The 18,741-nt window shown below is 42.6% G+C and overlaps 5 protein-coding genes across 8 annotated transcripts; 2 read left to right on the top strand and 3 right to left on the bottom strand.

Annotated features, from left to right (window-relative positions):
• The first annotated feature begins 338 nt into the window (after positions 1 to 338).
• On the top strand, positions 339 to 3,041 carry LOC116919066 (protein arginine N-methyltransferase 3). 2 transcript variants are annotated; one of them, XM_032924935.2, is made up of 10 exons: positions 339 to 485; positions 578 to 914; positions 979 to 1,229; positions 1,293 to 1,561; positions 1,625 to 1,771; positions 1,833 to 1,926; positions 1,986 to 2,079; positions 2,141 to 2,367; positions 2,427 to 2,786; positions 2,848 to 3,041. In XM_032924935.2, exons 2-10 carry the CDS (start codon positions 580 to 582, stop codon positions 2,955 to 2,957), a joined length of 1,887 nt encoding a protein of 628 aa, XP_032780826.2. In that variant the 5' UTR covers positions 339 to 485; positions 578 to 579; the 3' UTR covers positions 2,958 to 3,041. The 2 variants fall into 2 exon arrangements, with proteins under 2 accessions (XP_032780826.2, XP_032780825.2); XM_032924934.2 differs by having other exon boundaries at positions 415 to 914.
• LOC116919070 (thymidine phosphorylase) lies at positions 3,033 to 5,609 on the bottom strand. Its single transcript, XM_032924939.2, has 9 exons — positions 5,160 to 5,609; positions 4,796 to 4,876; positions 4,627 to 4,712; positions 4,449 to 4,554; positions 4,221 to 4,379; positions 4,023 to 4,141; positions 3,791 to 3,953; positions 3,513 to 3,734; positions 3,033 to 3,420 (listed from the first exon to the last, which is right to left on the bottom strand). The coding sequence occupies exons 1-9, from the start codon at positions 5,272 to 5,274 to the stop codon at positions 3,143 to 3,145; spliced, it is 1,329 nt and encodes a 442-aa protein (XP_032780830.2). The 5' UTR covers positions 5,275 to 5,609; the 3' UTR covers positions 3,033 to 3,142.
• Positions 4,438 to 16,580, top strand: LOC116919063 (anaphase-promoting complex subunit 1). 3 transcript variants are annotated; one of them, XM_045170430.1, is made up of 14 exons: positions 4,438 to 4,580; positions 4,656 to 4,725; positions 9,763 to 9,865; positions 9,927 to 10,019; positions 10,080 to 10,648; positions 10,726 to 10,947; positions 11,014 to 11,121; positions 11,218 to 11,518; positions 11,592 to 13,558; positions 13,614 to 13,714; positions 13,780 to 14,560; positions 14,630 to 15,173; positions 15,244 to 16,343; positions 16,417 to 16,580. In XM_045170430.1, the coding sequence occupies exons 3-13, from the start codon at positions 9,842 to 9,844 to the stop codon at positions 16,339 to 16,341; spliced, it is 5,808 nt and encodes a 1,935-aa protein (XP_045026365.1). In that variant the 5' UTR covers positions 4,438 to 4,580; positions 4,656 to 4,725; positions 9,763 to 9,841; the 3' UTR covers positions 16,342 to 16,343; positions 16,417 to 16,580. The 3 variants fall into 3 exon arrangements, with proteins under 3 accessions (XP_045026365.1, XP_045026364.1, XP_032780822.2); XM_045170429.1 differs by having other exon boundaries at positions 15,244 to 16,580; XM_032924931.2 differs by lacking the exon at positions 4,438 to 4,580 and having other exon boundaries at positions 4,588 to 4,725; positions 15,244 to 16,580.
• Positions 5,759 to 8,099, bottom strand: LOC116919069 (thymidine phosphorylase). Its single transcript, XM_032924938.2, has 11 exons — positions 7,854 to 8,099; positions 7,749 to 7,782; positions 7,631 to 7,677; positions 7,464 to 7,549; positions 7,295 to 7,400; positions 7,118 to 7,223; positions 6,992 to 7,044; positions 6,791 to 6,909; positions 6,546 to 6,708; positions 6,256 to 6,468; positions 5,759 to 6,149 (listed from the first exon to the last, which is right to left on the bottom strand). The coding sequence occupies exons 1-11, from the start codon at positions 7,984 to 7,986 to the stop codon at positions 5,869 to 5,871; spliced, it is 1,341 nt and encodes a 446-aa protein (XP_032780829.2). The 5' UTR covers positions 7,987 to 8,099; the 3' UTR covers positions 5,759 to 5,868.
• LOC116919072 (kynurenine/alpha-aminoadipate aminotransferase, mitochondrial) lies at positions 16,484 to 18,645 on the bottom strand. The gene is made up of 9 exons (XM_032924941.2): positions 18,378 to 18,645; positions 18,151 to 18,319; positions 17,890 to 18,079; positions 17,694 to 17,828; positions 17,487 to 17,630; positions 17,249 to 17,428; positions 17,047 to 17,173; positions 16,759 to 16,967; positions 16,484 to 16,655 (listed from the first exon to the last, which is right to left on the bottom strand). Exons 1-9 carry the CDS (start codon positions 18,442 to 18,444, stop codon positions 16,596 to 16,598), a joined length of 1,281 nt encoding a protein of 426 aa, XP_032780832.2. The 5' UTR covers positions 18,445 to 18,645; the 3' UTR covers positions 16,484 to 16,595.
• Between the last annotated feature and the right edge of the window lie 96 nt (positions 18,646 to 18,741).

The raw sequence follows: 18,741 nt of genomic DNA, 5'->3' as shown, positions 1-18,741 counted from the left end.
GGGAAAGATGAAAGGTCATTGGATTGTAAGCTGGTTTGCTCTAGAACTTCGGGTGCTTAATATGATACGTACCACTGCAAACTTCCATCGGGTCACTTGAGATGTATATGTTATATGGATATTGGATAGTCGGTTGTAAGCAGAAATAAGAGATCCCTTAAGTTTTGGGTTGGAAAAGATAATTGGAACCTTGCATCTCCTACAAAAAAAGCGTTGATGAAATGAGTTTAAGCGTGTTATGAGTTAGCAATTAAGCACTTATTTTTGGACTTTAGTCTGAACTAAACTTATTAGGCATACATCATGAGTGACGAGTATTGGCGCCATAGAAATTACAAAGACATCACTAGAGTGGTGCCATCTTTGAAACTCTTCGCAAAGTATCGACGGAAACATCAGACGATATTTTGTCTTTTGTGTGGCCATTCTGCCACACACGTGGAAACCTATCGTCTAAACGTGACATTTCCGAATAATACGTTGAGGTGGTTTTTGAGACTATTTCATGAAAAAGTAGTATTGAATTAAGTTTCGTCCTAATTCCTTTTTCCATTTTGTGCGGTGTATGAAACTTAAGTCATGGATCCTGACGCTGACGTCCCGATACTGCTGGAAACAAGCGAAACAAACCTCCCTCACCAATCTTTCCACGAAAGCAGCACAAATGTTAGCGTAGCCGATTCTGCTGCTGCAACAATGGGAAGTGAATCATTTAGGGAATTTAGTGATCGCGGACAAATCAGCAGCAATTCGTCTTCCGACAATGATATCTCTGATGAGGATTCTTTTGTTGAGTCAGCTTGTAACAGCAATAAACCCATGTCTACCCAAGAATGCTTTAATGAAAGCGACATGAGCAGTGATGATGACTGGGTTGAAGAACCTTGCGCTGATGAACCTATGCATAATATCCTGTACACAATTTGATCTATTTGCTCTAAGTTAGTGAATCACAACAAAGTTTTTTTTCTCTTGTAGGTGCCTATTTTGTACTGAAGTTCTACCAAGTGCCCATGCTGTATTGGAGCACTGCCAGACTGTGCATCTTTTCAGTTTGGCTACTCTGCAGAAAAGACATGGAATGGATCAATACAGTTTCATCAGGTTGATTAATTTCATTCGGTCATGTCATGCCAGTTCCAGAGAGGTCATGGATATGGATATGCCCATATGGGAGCAAGACAAGTTTATGATGCCTGTCATTGAGGATGATGCCCTGCTGATGTATGGTTAGTGAGAACAAATTCTTTGTTTTGTTAAAATCCAACATGGTAATGATTTTTCCACTTTAGATTTTGATGGGGATGATGGTCTGAAGTCGACTGTATCACAAGCGTTATCTACTACCGCTTCCTCAGCCGATAGTGATAATGTTAAATTGCAAACTGAGGGGCAAATGTTTTCCAACTTTCGGGTGGCCAATGCTGAAGGTGGTCATGTGACACTAAGTCAGGCTCATTTTGATGATTTGCATGCTACCCTCCAGAAGATGCAGCTGGTCGTCGACGAGTCCAATGCAACTTTGAAGCAATACCAGAAAGACATGGAATCGATGCGCAAGGTTAGCTTCTTCTTGCTAATCTAGGATTTTCACCTTTTTAACAAATTATAATCTTGCTCGTAGGCGATGAAACATATGGTTATGGGTGATAAACAATCGAAAGAGGAGGAAGAGCTAGTTGCAATTCAGCGTTTTGAGGAGGAAGAAGACGAGGAGGATGGTTATTTTTCTGGTTATGCGCATTTTAGCATCCATCATGACATGCTTGCCGTAATTCAATCCCCCACGTACCCGTTTGGCAAAATCTATATCATTCTTCTTGAAATTTTAGGACAAACCGAGAACAGATAGCTACCGCGATGCCATCATAAAAAATAGTCACATGATGAAAAATAAGATTGTCTTGGATCTCGGATGTGGAACTGGTATTATCTTGGAATTGACGTTAATTTCAAACTGTGAATCACTCACATTTCCTTTATAGGTATCTTGTCAATGTTTGCTGTTCAAGCTGGTGCTTCCAAGGTTATTGGTGTGGACCAATCACAAATTATTTTTAATGCCATGGCCATTATAAGGTAAATACAGTAAATTTTAAGATTTATGTAAACAGTTTGCCGTATTTCCAAAAATTTTCAGGGAAAACAAGATGGAAAACAAAATCAAGCTGGTTCGTGGCAAAATAGAAGAAGTAACTCTGAACGAACCAATGGTCGATGTTCTAGTTTCCGAATGGATGGGGTACTTTCTTCTTTTTGAAGGCATGTTGGATAGCGTTATTCATGCTAGGAACAAATATCTTGCCCCAGATGGCCTGATGCTTCCAAATTCTTGCAGCATTTCAATAATGGCTGTTGGTGATTTTGGTAGGCGTTCGAGCACCGTCCCGTAAAAAATGTGTTTCAGTTTCATTTTTGTTCATTAGAACGGTACTCTGAAATGGTGAGATTCTGGGATGATGTTTACGGATTGAAGATGACGTCAATGCGGCCAGAAGTTCTCCGAGAAGCCTCGATCGAAACGGTTCCGGTGGAGAAAATTCTCAGCGATCCGTCTTTAGTACTCCAGCTAGATCTTAAGACCTGTACATCGCAAGAAACTGAATTTTTCAGAGTTTTCCAATTGAAAGTGACGCGAGAGGATAAGCTTACTGCTTTAGCTGGCTCATTTGACGTCACATTCCATTTGGATCACACGGTTATGCTTTCCACGTCGCCCTACAGTCCGCCAACTCATTGGAAGCAAACAGTGTTTTATTTACCTGAGCCCATAACCGTCCATGCAGGTAAATATAAAAACATAAATAAAGTAGAAAAATAGCGTCTAATGTTTCCTTCTTTTCTTAGGACAAGTACTCGAATGCAGCATCAAAGTTCAGCGTCATAGCAAAGAAGTTCGCTGGCTGGATGTCGCTTTAATGATTAATGGTGACAAATTCAAATACAGCCTTAGCTAAACCATCTCCTTTTTTATGTAATATCCATACCAATCATATTTCTTTGATACCGTGCTTGTTATTCAGTACAACATGTATACATAATCATCTTTTATTTTTTACCTTTTACGCTTGGCAGAACACTGAGTGGATAAATCAAACAACAGGAAAGCTTCGTTTGAAGACTAGTCTTATTAGTCGCTGCTTCATTCAATTATTTCCAAGATGCGACTCACTTCAATTGTCTGTTGTGTTAAGCTGATACTTATGGCGTCTTGTAGCTTTTTCCATAGGTTATTTGGTACTACTTCGCATTCGTGCTTCAGTTCACCCCAGACTTGACCCTCAACGACAGCCTGCCCGACTTTGACATTGAGTTGAACTCCCACTGCAGGCAGGATAATATCGGAAGCTCGTGCTCGAGCAGCTCCAAGTGCGCCGCAAACTTGAGCGATAGCCAGGGCATCAAGATCAACGACATAGCCTAAGAAAAGTAAGAGGTGTTAGCCTTGGTAATTTTTTTTATTGTTTTATTTTTTTTTTTTATTATTATTCTGAGAAAATTAAGTAGGATACCTGAAATCGAAGTAACTAGCGGAGATGAATACTTTTCTCGTGGTAAAACCGACTCTGCATTTCCATAGCACAATTCATGGGCCACGCCCGGCTGTACGTTTTGATTAATCAACATCTTTTCGAACCGGTTGAGAGCTGCTCCGTTCTTCAAGGTCTCTAGAATTAAATCTCGTCCCTGATCAATGTTATCCGCCTTGCCAGTGGCATGCAGCAGTAGAGCCCCTAATCGAAATTTGTTTTGATTTTGAAGTGGTGCAATCAAACGAAAATGAGGAAACCTTGAATGGCAACCAACTCGTTGAGATCCTCCGGTCCTTTGCCTTTGAGCCCCGATATGGCTTCAATCACTTCAAGCGAATTTCCCACCGTCATACCTAAAGGGTGATCCATTGATGTCAAAACAGCCTTGGTCAACATTCCTTGGTCTCGCGCCGCGCCAACCTTAAATTAGACGAAAGAAGTAGACCAATGTGTTTGGAGGAAAACGTAATTTTAATTACACATTCTTACCAGATTTTTGGCTAGATGTCGTGCATCGTCAAGAGTTTGAGAGAATGAGGCCCTTCCAACTTTGACATCGAGAACTAAAGCGCTGACATTTTCGGCGGCCTTCTTGGAAATGATTGACGCTGTTCGTCATTTTAGTAACAGTCAAAAACTCAATTCTTTCATTGCTTTTCACCATATTAAGAATTTGTTGTTGTTTACCAGTAACAAAGTTGGCATTTTCGACTGTTCCTGTTATATCTCTGGTGGCATACATGATCCTATCGGCAGGAACTAATGTGGCGGTCTGACCACAGATGCAACAACCGGAATCAGCCAGGCATTGTTGCATTTCTTCTAGTGTTAAATCCACTTGAAATCCTGAAAACCATTATTGGCAGAAATTAGAAATTTCGGTAAATTAAAATTTGAATCGGGAAAATAACTCACCTGGAATGGCTTCGAGTTTATCCAGCGTTCCACCCGTGAATCCTAATCCGCGTCCCGAGACCATAGGTACTTTTAATCCGCAAGCGGCTAAAGCAGGTGCCAATATCTAATGGGTGATTAAAACAAATCCAAGTAAGGCAATATCAAGTGACAAGCTTTGGCATGAAATTAAACTAACCAACGATATTTTATCCCCCACACCTCCAGTACTATGTTTGTCAACTAACACCGGTTTCCATTCGTCTGGCCAGGAGAGCGTATCACCTTTTGAATTCAGGTAAGTCAGATTCCAATTATTTAAGTTACAATCCAACGCTGTGTTGGTTTGTGAATTTTGAAACGCTTACCTGAGTGCGTCATAGTGTTCGTGAGCACGGAAAGTTCTCTTGCGTTCATTCCGTTGAAATACCATGCCATTAGCATGGCACCTTTCATTAAAAATGGATAAAAATGAAGTACGTCACTAGAATATGTTTTCAGATTTATCCGAGAATAGCCAAAAACAGACGTAGAAAAAACGGCGAAAGTTGCGCGTCACCGTGCAACTGTTCAAATATTAACTAAGCCAGTCCTGAATTGTTGGTCCGCTTTGCCGTTTTCCACTCCCGTCCCATTCAATTCTTTAACAATCTACATCATTTACGGTTACGCTTTCGTTGCCCTACCCGAAAAAGATTGATGACTAAACACATAAAAACTCTATTGAAATACCTAGCTGCGAGCTTTCCAGTCGGCCATCCACCAGCTCTTTGATGACAAATTTGATCTCCTCGTCAGTTAATTCCTTTCCGTCACGTTTCTTGATAATCACGTCGACAATTCGCATGTTGCAAAATTTTGAAACGATGGATGCGCTTTATAACGTGTTCGCCAAAAGACTGAAACCGATCCCGCAGACGAACACGCGAGTGTAGAGAAACCGGCGTGAGGCGTTCACAAACATCGTGCGCAAGCGCAACGAAAATAACTTGTTCCCCCTTCGTTCGACCATATAGACTATATACGATTGTACCCTTGAGCGACGAGGCCTTCATAGTCTTCCAGTTTCAAGACTAGAAAGACATTTGATGACGGAAATGTCTGCGTTCCTCAAATCAGCCGAAAACCTTGGAACACAGAAAAAAAACGGAAAGTACGCAAATTGACAATGGGAGATTGGCTGGATCCAATCGGCGACACTCGTGTCGGGAAATCCTTGAAATGACGATCTACGTCGTTGTACCAGCAGTTTTTTTTTCTTTCCTTTTAGAATCAATCAAAAACTTGCGTGGCCTCTATTTTAAGCAACAGATAGAACCAACAATGTTAGATCGGGGTTTTTTTTTTTGTATTTAAAAAGTAACTAGTTAGTTGCTAGAACAAGGTAATGGGGTCCTCTCCGATTGCACATAGCCACTTTTGCTTGTTGTTATTCTTTTCATTATTGTACTATTTCTAAAATCCTACTTGTCGGCACAAGAGCATTGTTCGCCTCTCCCACAATAACTGCGTTTTGCAACTTGATCAAATGCTCGGAAGCTACTGACGGGTCTTCATGATGCAGTTTCGCCCAAGGCTGTCCTTGAGTGATGGATTGTCCAACAGTGACAAGTAACTCGATCCCAACGGCTGAAAGGATCACATCCGATGCCCGGGCACGTGCGGCTCCGAGTGCCCCGCAAACGGAACCGCAAGCTAAGGCATCTATGTCCAGTACGCGACCTGAGAAGGTTATCAATTAAGGAGGTTATCTCATTTTCTTTCAATTGAAACCTTATAAACTGAGGAGACGATTGGTCGCATTGAATGGGTTTTCATTTGTTCGTACCAGAAGATGGAGATAGAATTGCAGTAACATATTTGGCTCGTGCCAGCGTTTGCCCTCCCGAGCACAGCTCGGCAGCCAATCGTACGTCGACGTTCTGATGAACCAGCATTTTTTCGAAACAAGCAAGAGCCGCCCCGTTTTGTAGAGTCTGTTCGATAAGCTTCTCCCCTTTCGAAATGTCCATTCGACCCACCGAATTCAGTAACAGTCCGCCTGTTATGGGTTTCAGTGCGCAGATGGCCGTCAAGGTGTAGAGCTAAACATTGAACTTGTTTCGCTTATAGTATTACCTTGAATTTTGACTAATTCCACCAGATCTGGTGGCCCTTTGCCTCGCAAAGTTTCAATCACTTCCATGATTTCTAACGAGTTACCGATAGCCAACCCGATGGGAGTGTCCATTGCGGTGAGAACGGCTGTTGTTTTGATTCCTTGATCCCGTGCCGCTTCTACCTGTATCGAAAACAATGTTGATGATTACATGTTTGTTTGCTGTTTTCCAACGTTTTTATTGCTTAAGACGTGTGTACGGTACCAAACTTCTTGCGACAAGACGAGCGTCGTTCAGGTTTTTGAAAAAAGCTGCCCGTCCAACTTTGACATCCAAAACGAGCGCACTGATATTTTCCGCCGCTTTTTTGGAAATTATGGATGCTGTTTAAATTGATAATCACTTTTTTATTTTTCATGTGTCCAAAACAAGTTCTGTTCTGTTTAACCAAACGGGTTTTCGTACCTGTTGCAAGATGAATGTTGTCGACAGTCGCTGTGACGTCGCGGGCCGCGTACCTATTGTTGCACAAGTACTTGTTTTAAAACGAGTGTAGAATAGTGAACGAAAAGTTGAGCCTCGAGTACTTACATGATGCGGTCGGCTGGGACAAGACTCTTAGTCTGTCCTGCGATAAAGCATCCTGCGTACCGCAGACATTCGCGCATTTGGTTATTATTTAGACTAACGTTGAACCCTGGATTTTGCATTTAAATATTTGGCTTTTCTTTCGAAACTACTTTTAGTTTAATCCAGATGTAAAATTACCTGGAATAGCTTCGAGTTTATCGAGCGTGCCGCCAGTAAAACTCAGGCCTCTTCCGGAGACCATGGGCACTTTTAATCCGCAAGCGGCCAAGGCCGGTGCCAGCACCTATAAGAGTTAACGATATTCAAAGGTGAATGAAGGACATGAGGAGACTTAGAGATTCGTTACCAACGAAACTTTATCGCCTACACCACCAGTGCTGTGCTTGTCCACCAAAAGCGTCTTCCATTCTTCTGGCCACGACAAAGTTTCGCCTATTTTCCATTAGAGCGTTTACGAGTTAACGGTGATGATTGACAAGCATTAAAATGGGAGTAATGTGTTTTAGTGTAAACCTGAGTGAGTCATGCAATCGATGAGGACGGTAAGCTCCTTGGGTGACCTAGGCAAATTACGCTCGATCATTCAGTTGCATTTTTCGCACAAATAGAAAAACACGAATTGGCGACTTACATTCCGTTGAAGTACCAGGCCATAAGCATCGCTCCTGTAAAATATGTCGATTGCGTTCAATTTATCGATGCTAGTTGACTGGATTATTTAAAAATAAAAACTTGCCTAATTGCACTTGCTCAATGCAACCTTTGACCATTTCTTCAATGAAAAAACGAATCTCCTCCGGGTCCAGTTCCTGTTTGTCCCTCTTTTTCTGGATGAGATCAGGAATGCGAATTGTACCGCGGCCTTCCATTTCTAAGAAAAGGTACAATTGGTTTGGCTTTAATTGAAATGGCAATTGAATTCAAAGATTCCCAATTCACTTGTCTTGTCGACAAACTCTTCCCAACTGACTTGATGATTTCATTGCCTGGCTCATTTATGCGTTCAATCACCACTCCCCCAATACACGCCCGCTCCATTCTCAGTATAGGCGGTACATGGGAAAGCCAATGACGGAAGAAAAAAAAAAAAAACAACTGCTAGTGACTAGATTCTTATTCGTCTTATGACCTACCCGGGAGCTGCCAAAGCTCAAATTTTGGGGATCAGTTAGATTGACACCTAGCAAACTTTTTTTCCATGGGTATCGCGTGACTTTTTCCACGAAAAGCTGAAATCTTCCCTCATGCTGACCTCGTATTCCGAACTCCGAAACGCAAAAAGAAAGAAATGAGTCCAATCAGCAGCGACGGAATAAGTCTGTGATACGCGATGTTTTTGAGCTTATTGTTACCCTAATAGCCAAAACTAGTCCACATCTTCAAAATGATCTCGTTTTCTTAGGGTATTCAACGCGTGAACAAGTGCCATTTATCAAATATTGTTGACCAAACAACCATATCCGCATTACCTGGAACTGAAACGGATCGTTTAAACATTGACATCATTTCTCGATTGGAAACTTTTGATCTTCTAACCCCAAGCTTTCGCTAGTAATTTAATACATTCTTCGAACAAGCGCTCCTCGACAAAACACAAAACCATTTCCCCTTGTTTGTTTTTTATCACGGTGAGAAAGTCTGATACGTTGTCGTGTTTTTCATTCGAGTTAGATTACGTTCCAATCGACAATCCATGTCGCAGTTTTTCGCCTCCCGTCTGCAGCCACCAAGTGGAATGGGCTGTTTGGAATACAGATATGTATGGCTGGATAGGCAATAAGTGTACAGCCTAGAAATAGACATTTATCTCAATTTATATCTCAACGGTATTCTATTTCGTATTTGCTCTCGGTGAAAATAAAGTTCGTCCCGACCCGCATATGGCACGAAGGAAACTGATCCTCCTTTTGCTCTTTCCGGCCCCTTTGAACTTTTTTAAAACAGTGTATAAAATTTACGTCACGAACTAGAGCGCATTAAAACTCTAATCGCGTAAGAAGTTAGAAACAAAAAATCTGAAGAAAGATATACTCTGGGAGTCTGCTACACCAATAGTAAACCTGATGATTCCGGGTATGGTATCACTGAAAATCGTAGCAGTCCCAATTCCTTGAAGCTTCAGGCGATCTAATAGGACGCATTGCGCGTCTTTATCAAACAACAGACTTACTTTATCTGTCTCATGTAGCCAACATTTTCTGTCGTTGGCAACTTTGTGGTCAAGAAAAATTTGCATTGATCTGCAAGTCACTAAGATGGGTTCGAAAAATACCTTCGGTTTGAGCTGAAAAACGTAGAAAACCTCACCTCACCGAACTAGAACGAAGAATGAAAACTAATGTTCTGGCTGACACATTTCATCAAAATGTGCCCCATCCTCCTTTGGTCATTAGTCTTGCAAAAAAAAAAAAAAACGAAAGAAAAACTTTTGAATGACGGTTGAAACCATTTGTCTGAGAGGTCAGTGAATCCTGACCTGAAATCGTCTGCCCGCGATGCCGCGAACCACTTGATGCACTAATTTAATCGATGTGGCAACGGCGTTAATTTCATTTGCATATTTTCGAAAAATATAGTTGCCGTCTGCTCCTTCGACGTCCTTAGTTCATATAGCTGTTAAATTTGTCATATGTTTCTGATCGTAGACTTCGTAAAGCGTTCTCAAAAATTGTCACCCTGGACGTTTTACAATATTCTGCCTTGAACGGTACTAACGACGACAAAATGATTGCCGCCGGAGAACCTCAAGTATGTTCATAAGAAAATATCGCAGGATTGAAGCTGGAGTAATTATTATCATGCAATTTAGGTTTACGTTCCACACGGAAAGCAAATTTTGGAACAGTATGAAAGTTCTTCGTACCGACGCACTTCAGCTTTCAACACGTCGTTAGAATCGCAGGTTTGCTATTTAAGTTTACAGTTAATATGAGGTAAAATAAGCATTATTGTTGAAATCTAGGATGTCTTTACTTTGTCAACCTTGGGCAAAGATAGTGAGGAAGAAACAGAAGTTTATATTCATGAGAATACTGTGGTTTGGTCGAGAGGTTATGGAGAAGTCTATTGGGAACTGGTGAAAAAATACACCTGCGATGGGTCAGTTCAACAAGCCTTTTGGTTTGACTTTGACGAGAATCCCAACAGACCTTCGTGTGCAAATGTCATGTCAACTGACAAACCGATTGGGCGGAAGATCCCCAGCTTGTGCATTGTGGAAAAATCTAAAGTCACAGTTCACACCATGAATGGTGATGAGTACATTTGTGCAGTGCCATATGAAATTCACCGAGTGTGGCCCACACGTTTTGGCCTTGTCTTCGAAAAATGCCAGACTAGTAATCCAGATATTCCGAACTGGTTTTCCCTATATCATCCGCTGGAGGAAATCGTCCCGGTTGTACTTCGCGATGGTATTGACAGGGAACATGTGAACTTCGCCAAAGATAAAAAACTCAAGTTCGTCTATACGGGAATTGACCCGTCGATTTGCGTGACCTTCAATGAAGATACAGGATTACATTCGATCTGGTATAGTTTCACCTTGCGATATTCTGATGGAATTTTCATTCTTCTGAACCGCAGTTAGTAATTATTTGCAAACGTAGGTTGATCCGGAAAGCCGAAGTAGACGAGAGTCTTTGCGTAAGTGTCAGTAATAAAGGGATTTCCAATCCATCTGCCAATCAATCAGCATTTAGTGGCACATTTGTCCCTTCAAATGTAGCCTCACCCTCGCTTTCGAGAAGTTTTGCTTTATCACAAATCTACAATACTTCTTTTCAACAGTCACCCGCCAACTTACCCAGCATCTTCAATACGACAGCTAGGTATCAAGCAGTCACTCGTCAAAATTTTAGTTCATGCTGACCTTTATTTTTATTTGTTTATTGCAGAACACCCAAATTCGATCTTGACCTGTCTCATCGATTCAACACTCCAAAAGGTTCAAAAAATTACGCACAACATTTCGCCATGTCATCTCTTCAGTTTAACCAATCCAAGTATTTTCAAACAAGATAACAAATTCCTTTTTGATATAATAAAAAGGTTATACATGTATAAGTAATGATAATACCAAATCTTATGTTGCCTTTAAGGATTTCTGGGTCTCCGCTAAGGCGGATAGGCTCCAATAGCCGTACAAGTGCCATTCTTGCTCGGACGCCTGTACCATCTCCTTCAGCTTCGTCGCTGTTCAACGAAATGGAAGTAGCTGACGATGAGGAGCCACTTTTGCCTGACCTTTGTCTCCAGATATTGTGGTCAGAAGATTCCAAGAAAAGCAGCTGTTCTCAGGCAGTCAAAGCTTTCGTCGCCGTCGATTGGCTAGGCAAATCATGCGTTTGCTGGCTGATGGACGACGAAAAGACCCTACGATGCATTGACCTCAAAGTGACGGTACTGCTGACTTTGTTTTATTTATTTTTTAAGGTTAAGATAGAAGATTTCTGACTAGCCTTCTCCTTTTCAGGAGAACAGAAACACTGGCAATCCTCTTTACATCTGTTGCGCCCAATGGACGATTCCCGCTAAAGATGCCGAATATATTCCTGCCCTTAAAGCTGTTCTCGTACTTGATCCGGTACTATCAGACGGAAACAGCCTCACGCTCTATTCTGGCAGCACGAAACTGACCAAAGTTCACGTTCCAAATTGCAGCCCTCCGTCAGGAACGGGCATCTCTCTCTCGATACAACGACTTAGTCTTGAAGCATCTAGTATTAACAGCAAGTTCATTCCGTCAACGCCCCTCAATTCAAGCCGCCGAAGTAGCCTCATGCCTGATTTGACCTCATCGATCGTGCACGATTCGAGCGTTACTCTTAGTCCGATTCCCGCTTCGTCTCCTCCTCTTTCTTTTCGAACGCTACAGGATGCCGTGGGTCGTCAGGTGACACTAAAATGCTCGGATCGAAGTCTTTTGAGAACTTTACTACCTCCCTTATGTACTTCGGCTCTTGTAGAACGTTGTTTGCGTTCCCTACGCGCCGCCCTGCCCCCCGATATTTATTTGGCTGTTGCTGCAAAATTCTACTGCGTTCGTAACGCTCCTGGTCCTGCAGATTTTTCTCCTCCAGCGGAATTTGATGCCTTTCGTTCTACTCTTTTAACTTTGTTGGGATTTGACGCCAAGTCGCTTGATGCATCCATTTCTTCTATTGCCAGTCCCGTCGTTGAGTCAAAGAAAAGTCGGACGAATTTGGAAGAAGGAGCAAATGAAGATTGGCAATACTTGGTGGAATCTCAATACGCTAAGATATTTCCCCAGCTTTTTGGATTAGACTTTTTCCGCGGTTTGAATCCGATCGCTCAGCAAACAGTGGTACAAGTAAATAGCGATTCCGCCTATTTTGCTTATCTACCGCACGTTTTGCTCGTCCTACATGTTCTCTTTGAAGACTTGAAGTTGGATGCCCTCATGTGGAGCGATGCCCAACTATTGGTTACCCTCCTTATTCCATTGGCATCAGCTCTCAACCTGACACAGTATTGCGATTCTTATTGGAGAGATTTCCCTGCTGTTTGGAACAGCAATAACATCAAACTAGGTGTTGTTCATCCGTCGGATTTAGATAAACTCCAAGGAATGATTCAACGAATGGAAGTCCCTTGCAACATTCACATTCATCTTTTGTCATTGATGAGCAAAAAGAAGATTTGCACACCATACCCTCATGTAAAACTGGTCAATACTCGTTCCAGAGACATCATTACTCTTTTTGCCATTCTCTATGGAACAGCCGATGAACATCACCTGGTATCCGTTCACGAATACGTTCGTGACTTTGAATGGGTAGAACATTCTGGCAGAGTCTCACTACCCTTCAACGTCGTGGTTCCCTCCCAGCAACGTAGACAGACCGCTTTAGTTTTAAAAATGTCCTCATGCGGATGGACTCGTGAGGATCTTAATGCTTTGCCAGCAGGAATAGGATTACCTCTACGATATGCGCTATTCTGTTGTCAACTTGACCCACCAACAGATTGGCCTGATGAAGCCTACAAACTGATAAATCGACAAGATATGTGCCAATTGCCGGCTGGATGCGCCATCCAGCCTTTGTCTTCCATTGCTCCGGAATTGAATCTAAAAATTGAAGCCCAACGAAACAAATCTGCTGGTAGTGGTGGAATCAGTAAAGATGACTATGCAGAAGACGGTATGGAGGGCGTGATTGACTTGCCCATCTGGAAGTTGCTGTTTCCTCGAGATCATCGCATCCAAGAGGTCCGACGTCTTTTGGGCTCTTCGCGGCCTGTTGTAGTTGTGCTCCCGGCGTCGCAACAACAAGGACTTAGTGAGCATGAATTGATCGAGGAGAGAGAGAAGCAATTACTGGTTCTCTGCATTCGTATCATGGCGATCTCAGTCGGCCGCGGAATGCTCACTCTTCATACAGCTACGCCTACCGTCACGGAAACTTTGTCCATTCCAAAGTGAGAAATGTTTTGCCCCAGTTTTACGAATTTTCACTAAATTTCTCCTTTTAAGGTTGTGTTTGACCGGCAAGACGCCTCACAACGGCGCTGCTGTAGATATGACTCACATTGACGTACCTGCCAATATGTCACTTTGGCCGCAGTTTCACAATGGTAATAATTTACTGTAATTCATTTATACTTTTTCTTTGACACTGTTGGCTTTAAACGGAAAATAGGTGTGGCGGCCGGTTTAAGGGTGTCTCCTGGTACAAAATATGTTGATAGTAATTGGATTAATTTGAGTCGTGGTGGCAATCGTCCTGGACAAACTGCAGCGACGCCCGCGTTAGGCGAATTAAATGCTGAGGTGGCCGGTTTCTTGCTCGGGCTGGGAATAACTGGGCATTTGAATAAGTTCAATGACCTCGTTATTCATGAACATCTAAACCGCGATCATGAAATGACTCAACTGGCTTTGGTCTTGGGACTCGGCATTGGAAAACGCGGTTCTATGGAAGCCGATACCCTTCGCATCATTTCTGTGTACGTTGAATCTCTGTCACCAGCATCGTCCTCTAGCATCAACGGCTGTGGTGGTGGATCGATTGAAGTACCTCAGAACGTACGGGTGGCTGCCCTCATGTCCATTGGTTTCCTTTATCAAGGATCAGCGCATCGCTACATGACAGAGGTGCTTCTGGACGAAATTGACCGACCTCCTGGACCAGAGATGGACAACTGTGTGGATAGAGAGTCCTATTCTCTTTCTGCGGGCCTTGCGCTTGGTTTAGTGACACTTGGTCAAGGCGGTCAAATGACTGGGTTAGCCGATCTTCGGTTAGCAGATACGCTTTACCATTTCATGGTGGGTGGAACCAAGCGCAATTGTAATTCATCAAATGCGAAACCTCGAAGCACGATGTCGTCAGCCAGCTATCAAATTCGCGAAGGTAATACGGTCAACGTGGATGTCACTGCTCCGGGGGCCATTCTTGCTCTCGGACTCATGTTTCATCGGTGAGTTTATCATAGTTAAACTTTTTACTTTTGGAATCACATTTGCCTAACATCTTTCATAATTTTTAGAACAAATAATACAGCCGCGGCAAAGTGGATGGAAGCCCCTGATTCGCAGCAATTACTCGACTCAATACGCCCCGATTTTCTTCTTTTGCGTACATTAGCGCGTGGATTGATACTATGGGACGACGTAATGCCAACACGGGATTGGGTGGAGTCTAATGTTCCTCCTAATATTCGACGCTATTCCCTGCGCAATCCGGGCGATCCGGATAGTCAGTCACAACAAGTCGATTACGAGACGATGAATCAAGCATTTTACAACATAATGGCTGGTTCCTGTTTTGTTCTCGGTTTAAAGTTTGCCGGATCCTCCAACGCAGAAGCCTTCAATACTCTGTATCGTTATTCTAAAGTGTTAATCTCGCTATCGGGTCGTTCCGTGGCCGAGTGGGCCGGTAAAGCCACCCTTGAAGCCTGCCTTAACACACTCGTCTTGTCCCTTTCCATGGTCATGGCGGGCACAGGTGATTTACAGGTTCTCAGGCTTTGTCGACATCTTCGCATGAGGAGTGGAACGTTCAGCAATGTCGTTACGTATGGATCTCACGTAAGTTTTTTTTTTCTTAAACATGTAGGGTTAAAACGGTTTTTCCTAATGTTGTTTGATTGGTTTACAGATGGCGACCCACATGGCCCTTGGATTTCTCTATTTGGGAGGCGGTCGACTATCGCTTAGCACGTCCCCAGAAGCAATCGCTGCATTAGTTTGCGCTTGCTACCCAAAATTCCCCACTCATTCCAATGACAACCGATACCACCTCCAAGCGCTTCGACACTTGTACGTTCTAGCTACGGAGCCCCGATTGCTAATGCCGATAGAAATCCCGAATATGCAACCATGCTATACAACTCTGCAGGTGGTCTTCAACAACGCCGATAGCTCATCATTCCAGTTGCGGGCTCCATGTCTTTTGCCTGAATTACGGTTTCTCCAGCGTGTCCAGCTGCTCGACCCTCGCTATCGCACCATTGTTTTTGATCGACAGCATAACTGGAATAAGCTGAAATGCATTCTTCAAGGCAAAGATCATCTTATCGTTCAGCGAAAGGCGGGATGTTTGTCCTACGCTGAAGATCCAACTGGATTGGCATCATTGGCCACGCCAACGCTTTCGGCATGGGCTATCCGTGCTTCTACAGTCGCGAACTTCACCACGGACAAGTTTGTTATATTTCTTTGTCGCCACTTTCTTGGTGCTCCAGAGAAAGGACAAACGCAGATTCTTATCAAGCAGGAATGTAAACCATTAGACACGCAGCTTCGGTTGCTCAGTCTCGTCCTGAATGATTGCGTTGTTAATGAGAAGACCGAAATGGTTAAGCCGTGGTTGCAGCTTCTACACAAATCTGGTCAACGCGACTCGTCTACTCTGCCTCTGTGGCAGCTCAAGTTTCTCATCAACTTCCCTGTGAATAGTTCGCCCTCCTCCAAGTCGACACCATTCATTGATCCGGAAATGGTATTGGCTCTTCGACACGAACTCGAGTCTACTTGGGATCACATTGATGCGGAACTGCGAACTAGCCTCCACAATTACTTCGCGGGCAAAGACACTCCGCGTGAGCGTTCGCAGTCGGTGGATTTGGCTAATCTGACTGTGTTCTATGACCTTCCCTTGCCTTTGCCTAAATTTGCAGCTGATCCTGTTTCGCTACTGATTCAGTCAGGGGATCAAAAGTTAGCTGCCCGTTTAGCCATTCTTCTTCACCTGTGATGGTAAAATCTCTCGGATCAATTTCTAAAATAAATTATTATAGGCTGTTTAGAACATCACTTTTTCCCAACGTAGGGGATATGGTGTGGCCAGTTCGCGAAAGAAAAAAATAACATTTCTTTTCAATAAGTCATCCTTTAACTACCTTTAAATTTCCCTTTACTACTTAGTTCACTACCAAAAAATGGTATGTTACAATGATTTGTGCACGTTAATATCATAAATCTTACTGTCCTTCATCTCGAGTAATGTGATCAGACTTTCTTGGTCAGTTCAATTTCTTCACGTATGAGCTGCGCCAAGTTGCGGAATCCCTAAAAGAAGAAACAAAATGTTATTTGTTTGTTCTTTACTTTCAAACTTAAACTGTTGTTCAGTTATCTTGTAACGCAGATGCTTCTTAAAATAACCACGTACTCGATCAATATTTTCCGGAGAGGCGAGAGAAAATGACGCTCTCATATAGGGACATGGCTGGGATGGATCTGTCATGAACTCGCGGCCAGGTAATAAAATTACATCTTTTTTCAGGGCTCGGTCCATAATCATTGGTCGTGTGTCACTGACTTCCAAGCATTTGATCCAAAGAAACATCCCTCCTTGGGGAATGTTCCACTCAGCCAGTCCTTAACGAAAAAGGATAATTTGCAGGTAAGAATGCTTCTTTTCGATGTTTCCCCTATGCAGGAATGTGGTAATTCTTACCTGTCAAGTGGGTTTCTGCGGCCTTAAGCATAATTTCCCGCTGCTGAGAATAGAATTTTTGTACACGATCAACATGTCCCAGAAAACCTTCTTGTCCCCATTGTTTGAGCAACTCTGACACTAAAACCTTTCGTTTGTTTTTCATAGTTGGCAATTACCACTGGATCCCTGATAAGTAAAGTTTAAAGAGTGTTCTAAATACCTGGGACAAGGATGAAGCGTGAAGAACTGAGACTTGCATGTGGTACGTAATTGGTTCGACCAGTTCACGGGGACCTGTGACGTACCCAAGGCGAATGCCAGAGCTCAATACTTTAGAAAGAGAATCGAATCGAATGACACGACCGTCAGTGTCCAGTGAGAGGAAACTTGGAGTCCGCTCCTGCATAAGATTTTGCTTTACCAAGCTAGTCTTATATCAAAACAGGCATTTCAAGTACCTTGTCAAACTGTAAAAAGTAATAGGGATCATCCTCAAAGATAATTAAATCAAAATCTTTGGCTATCTGATAGATCTCTTGTCGCCTGCTCAACGGAATAGAAACGCCTGTTGGATTGGCTCCTGCCGGATTAACGTACAATACCTATACAGTAAGCAGAATTGCATAAGATAATCCACATCCCTCCAAAAAATGTCTGTTACATACTTTAGGAACATCTGATTTGGAGGATTGGGTGTCTTCTGATTTCCATTTGCTTTCCAAAGAGCGCCTTAATTCCTCGGGTATCAATCCGTTTGCATCGCACTGCACTGGGACGTACTGTGGTTTGTAAGGGTTGAGCTGCAACATCGTAAAACCACCGCTAGTGAATGCAGTTTCCATTTGTTTGTGCATGACTTACAATTGCAAGTGTCCCAGCGTACACAGGTTCTTGAACAATGACATGATCATTTAAGTTCATCATCATTTCAAAAGCTTTACACAGCCCATCTTGGCTTCCATTAGTGATAAGAACTTCTGTATTTGTCCAACAAGGTGGGCTGTGAAGCTTTTGCTGCATTTCTTTCAGCTGTGCCAATAAGGGGCCATACCTGATTTTCCAATAACAAAACTTGATTTCTAAAAAGCATATTACATCAGAAATTAAAATGTATGGATGTACCCCTGAGTTGGCCCATATTGTAATGCATCATTTATAGTCTTCCCTTCAAGTTGTATTGTGCTACCATCTCTTAAAGTAACTGAGGCACCCTGAAAAGGAAACATACTTGGGTTGGGAACTCCACTTGCCAAAAAAACCAGGTCAGGAGATCCTTGGGTCAGTAGTTTAGCTATCATGTTAACAATTAGTTTTACCGTTGAAATTACACAAGAACTGCTAAACTATACTCATTTCTCGGATGGGCGATGGCTTTCGAGCTGCAGACAATCCATTGATGAATCTTGTGTAATTCATTGCTTTTATAGCTGGTATTGTAGGGCGGTAGAAATGTTTCACACTAACTATGCACTATTACACTGCTGAAGGTACTGCCAAATTCAGATCGGAACCCAAACTGCAAGTTCATTTGGCACCCTTTCCAAAACAACAAACTCTTAAACCTTATTCGTCATGAACTATTTTTTGTTTTTCTTTTACGTCGTCTGCTAACCTAATCTGTAGATGATTCTATTCGTGTGGTTTAGTAATTCCGGCTAATACTAATACTCTTAGCCCTTTGCGCACTGGCAGGAATAATATTGACGAAATGGA

This window comes from Daphnia magna, linkage group LG3 (assembly GCF_020631705.1).
Source record: "Daphnia magna isolate NIES linkage group LG3, ASM2063170v1.1, whole genome shotgun sequence".
Taxonomy (NCBI): domain Eukaryota; kingdom Metazoa; phylum Arthropoda; class Branchiopoda; order Diplostraca; family Daphniidae; genus Daphnia; species Daphnia magna.
This window is presented reverse-complemented; position numbering and strand designations above follow the sequence as displayed.

What these genes read in the sequence shown, in the direction of transcription:
- LOC116919072 (XM_032924941.2), bottom strand. Translation starts at nt 18,444, where the DNA reads ATGAATTACACAAGATTCATCAATGGATTGTCTGCAGCTCGAAAGCCA. An exon ending in CAATATGGGCCAACTCAGGG is followed by an intron (nt 18,080 to 18,150) that starts GTACATCCATAC and finishes TTGGAAAATCAG; the next exon opens with GTATGGCCCCTTATTGGCAC. An exon ending in CCAAATCAGATGTTCCTAAA is followed by an intron (nt 17,631 to 17,693) that starts GTATGTAACAGA and finishes CTTACTGTATAG; the next exon opens with GTATTGTACGTTAATCCGGC.
- LOC116919066 (XM_032924935.2), top strand. Translation starts at nt 580, where the DNA reads ATGGATCCTGACGCTGACGTCCCGATACTGCTGGAAACAAGCGAAACA. An exon ending in TCCATCATGACATGCTTGCC is followed by an intron (nt 1,772 to 1,832) that starts GTAATTCAATCC and finishes TTGAAATTTTAG; the next exon opens with GACAAACCGAGAACAGATAG. An exon ending in AATGGCTGTTGGTGATTTTG is followed by an intron (nt 2,368 to 2,426) that starts GTAGGCGTTCGA and finishes TTTGTTCATTAG; the next exon opens with AACGGTACTCTGAAATGGTG.
- LOC116919063 (XM_045170430.1), top strand. Translation starts at nt 9,842, where the DNA reads ATGATTGCCGCCGGAGAACCTCAA. An exon ending in GCATTGACCTCAAAGTGACG is followed by an intron (nt 11,519 to 11,591) that starts GTACTGCTGACT and finishes TCTCCTTTTCAG; the next exon opens with GAGAACAGAAACACTGGCAA. An exon ending in TTGGCCGCAGTTTCACAATG is followed by an intron (nt 13,715 to 13,779) that starts GTAATAATTTAC and finishes AACGGAAAATAG; the next exon opens with GTGTGGCGGCCGGTTTAAGG.
- LOC116919070 (XM_032924939.2), bottom strand. Translation starts at nt 5,274, where the DNA reads ATGCGAATTGTCGACGTGATTATCAAGAAACGTGACGGAAAGGAATTA. An exon ending in TGGGGGATAAAATATCGTTG is followed by an intron (nt 4,555 to 4,626) that starts GTTAGTTTAATT and finishes ATCACCCATTAG; the next exon opens with ATATTGGCACCTGCTTTAGC. An exon ending in GACATCTAGCCAAAAATCTG is followed by an intron (nt 3,954 to 4,022) that starts GTAAGAATGTGT and finishes GTCTAATTTAAG; the next exon opens with GTTGGCGCGGCGCGAGACCA.
- LOC116919069 (XM_032924938.2), bottom strand. Translation starts at nt 7,986, where the DNA reads ATGGAAGGCCGCGGTACAATTCGCATTCCTGATCTCATCCAGAAAAAG. An exon ending in CGATTGCATGACTCACTCAG is followed by an intron (nt 7,550 to 7,630) that starts GTTTACACTAAA and finishes AATGGAAAATAG; the next exon opens with GCGAAACTTTGTCGTGGCCA. An exon ending in CAACATTCATCTTGCAACAG is followed by an intron (nt 6,910 to 6,991) that starts GTACGAAAACCC and finishes CAATTTAAACAG; the next exon opens with CATCCATAATTTCCAAAAAA.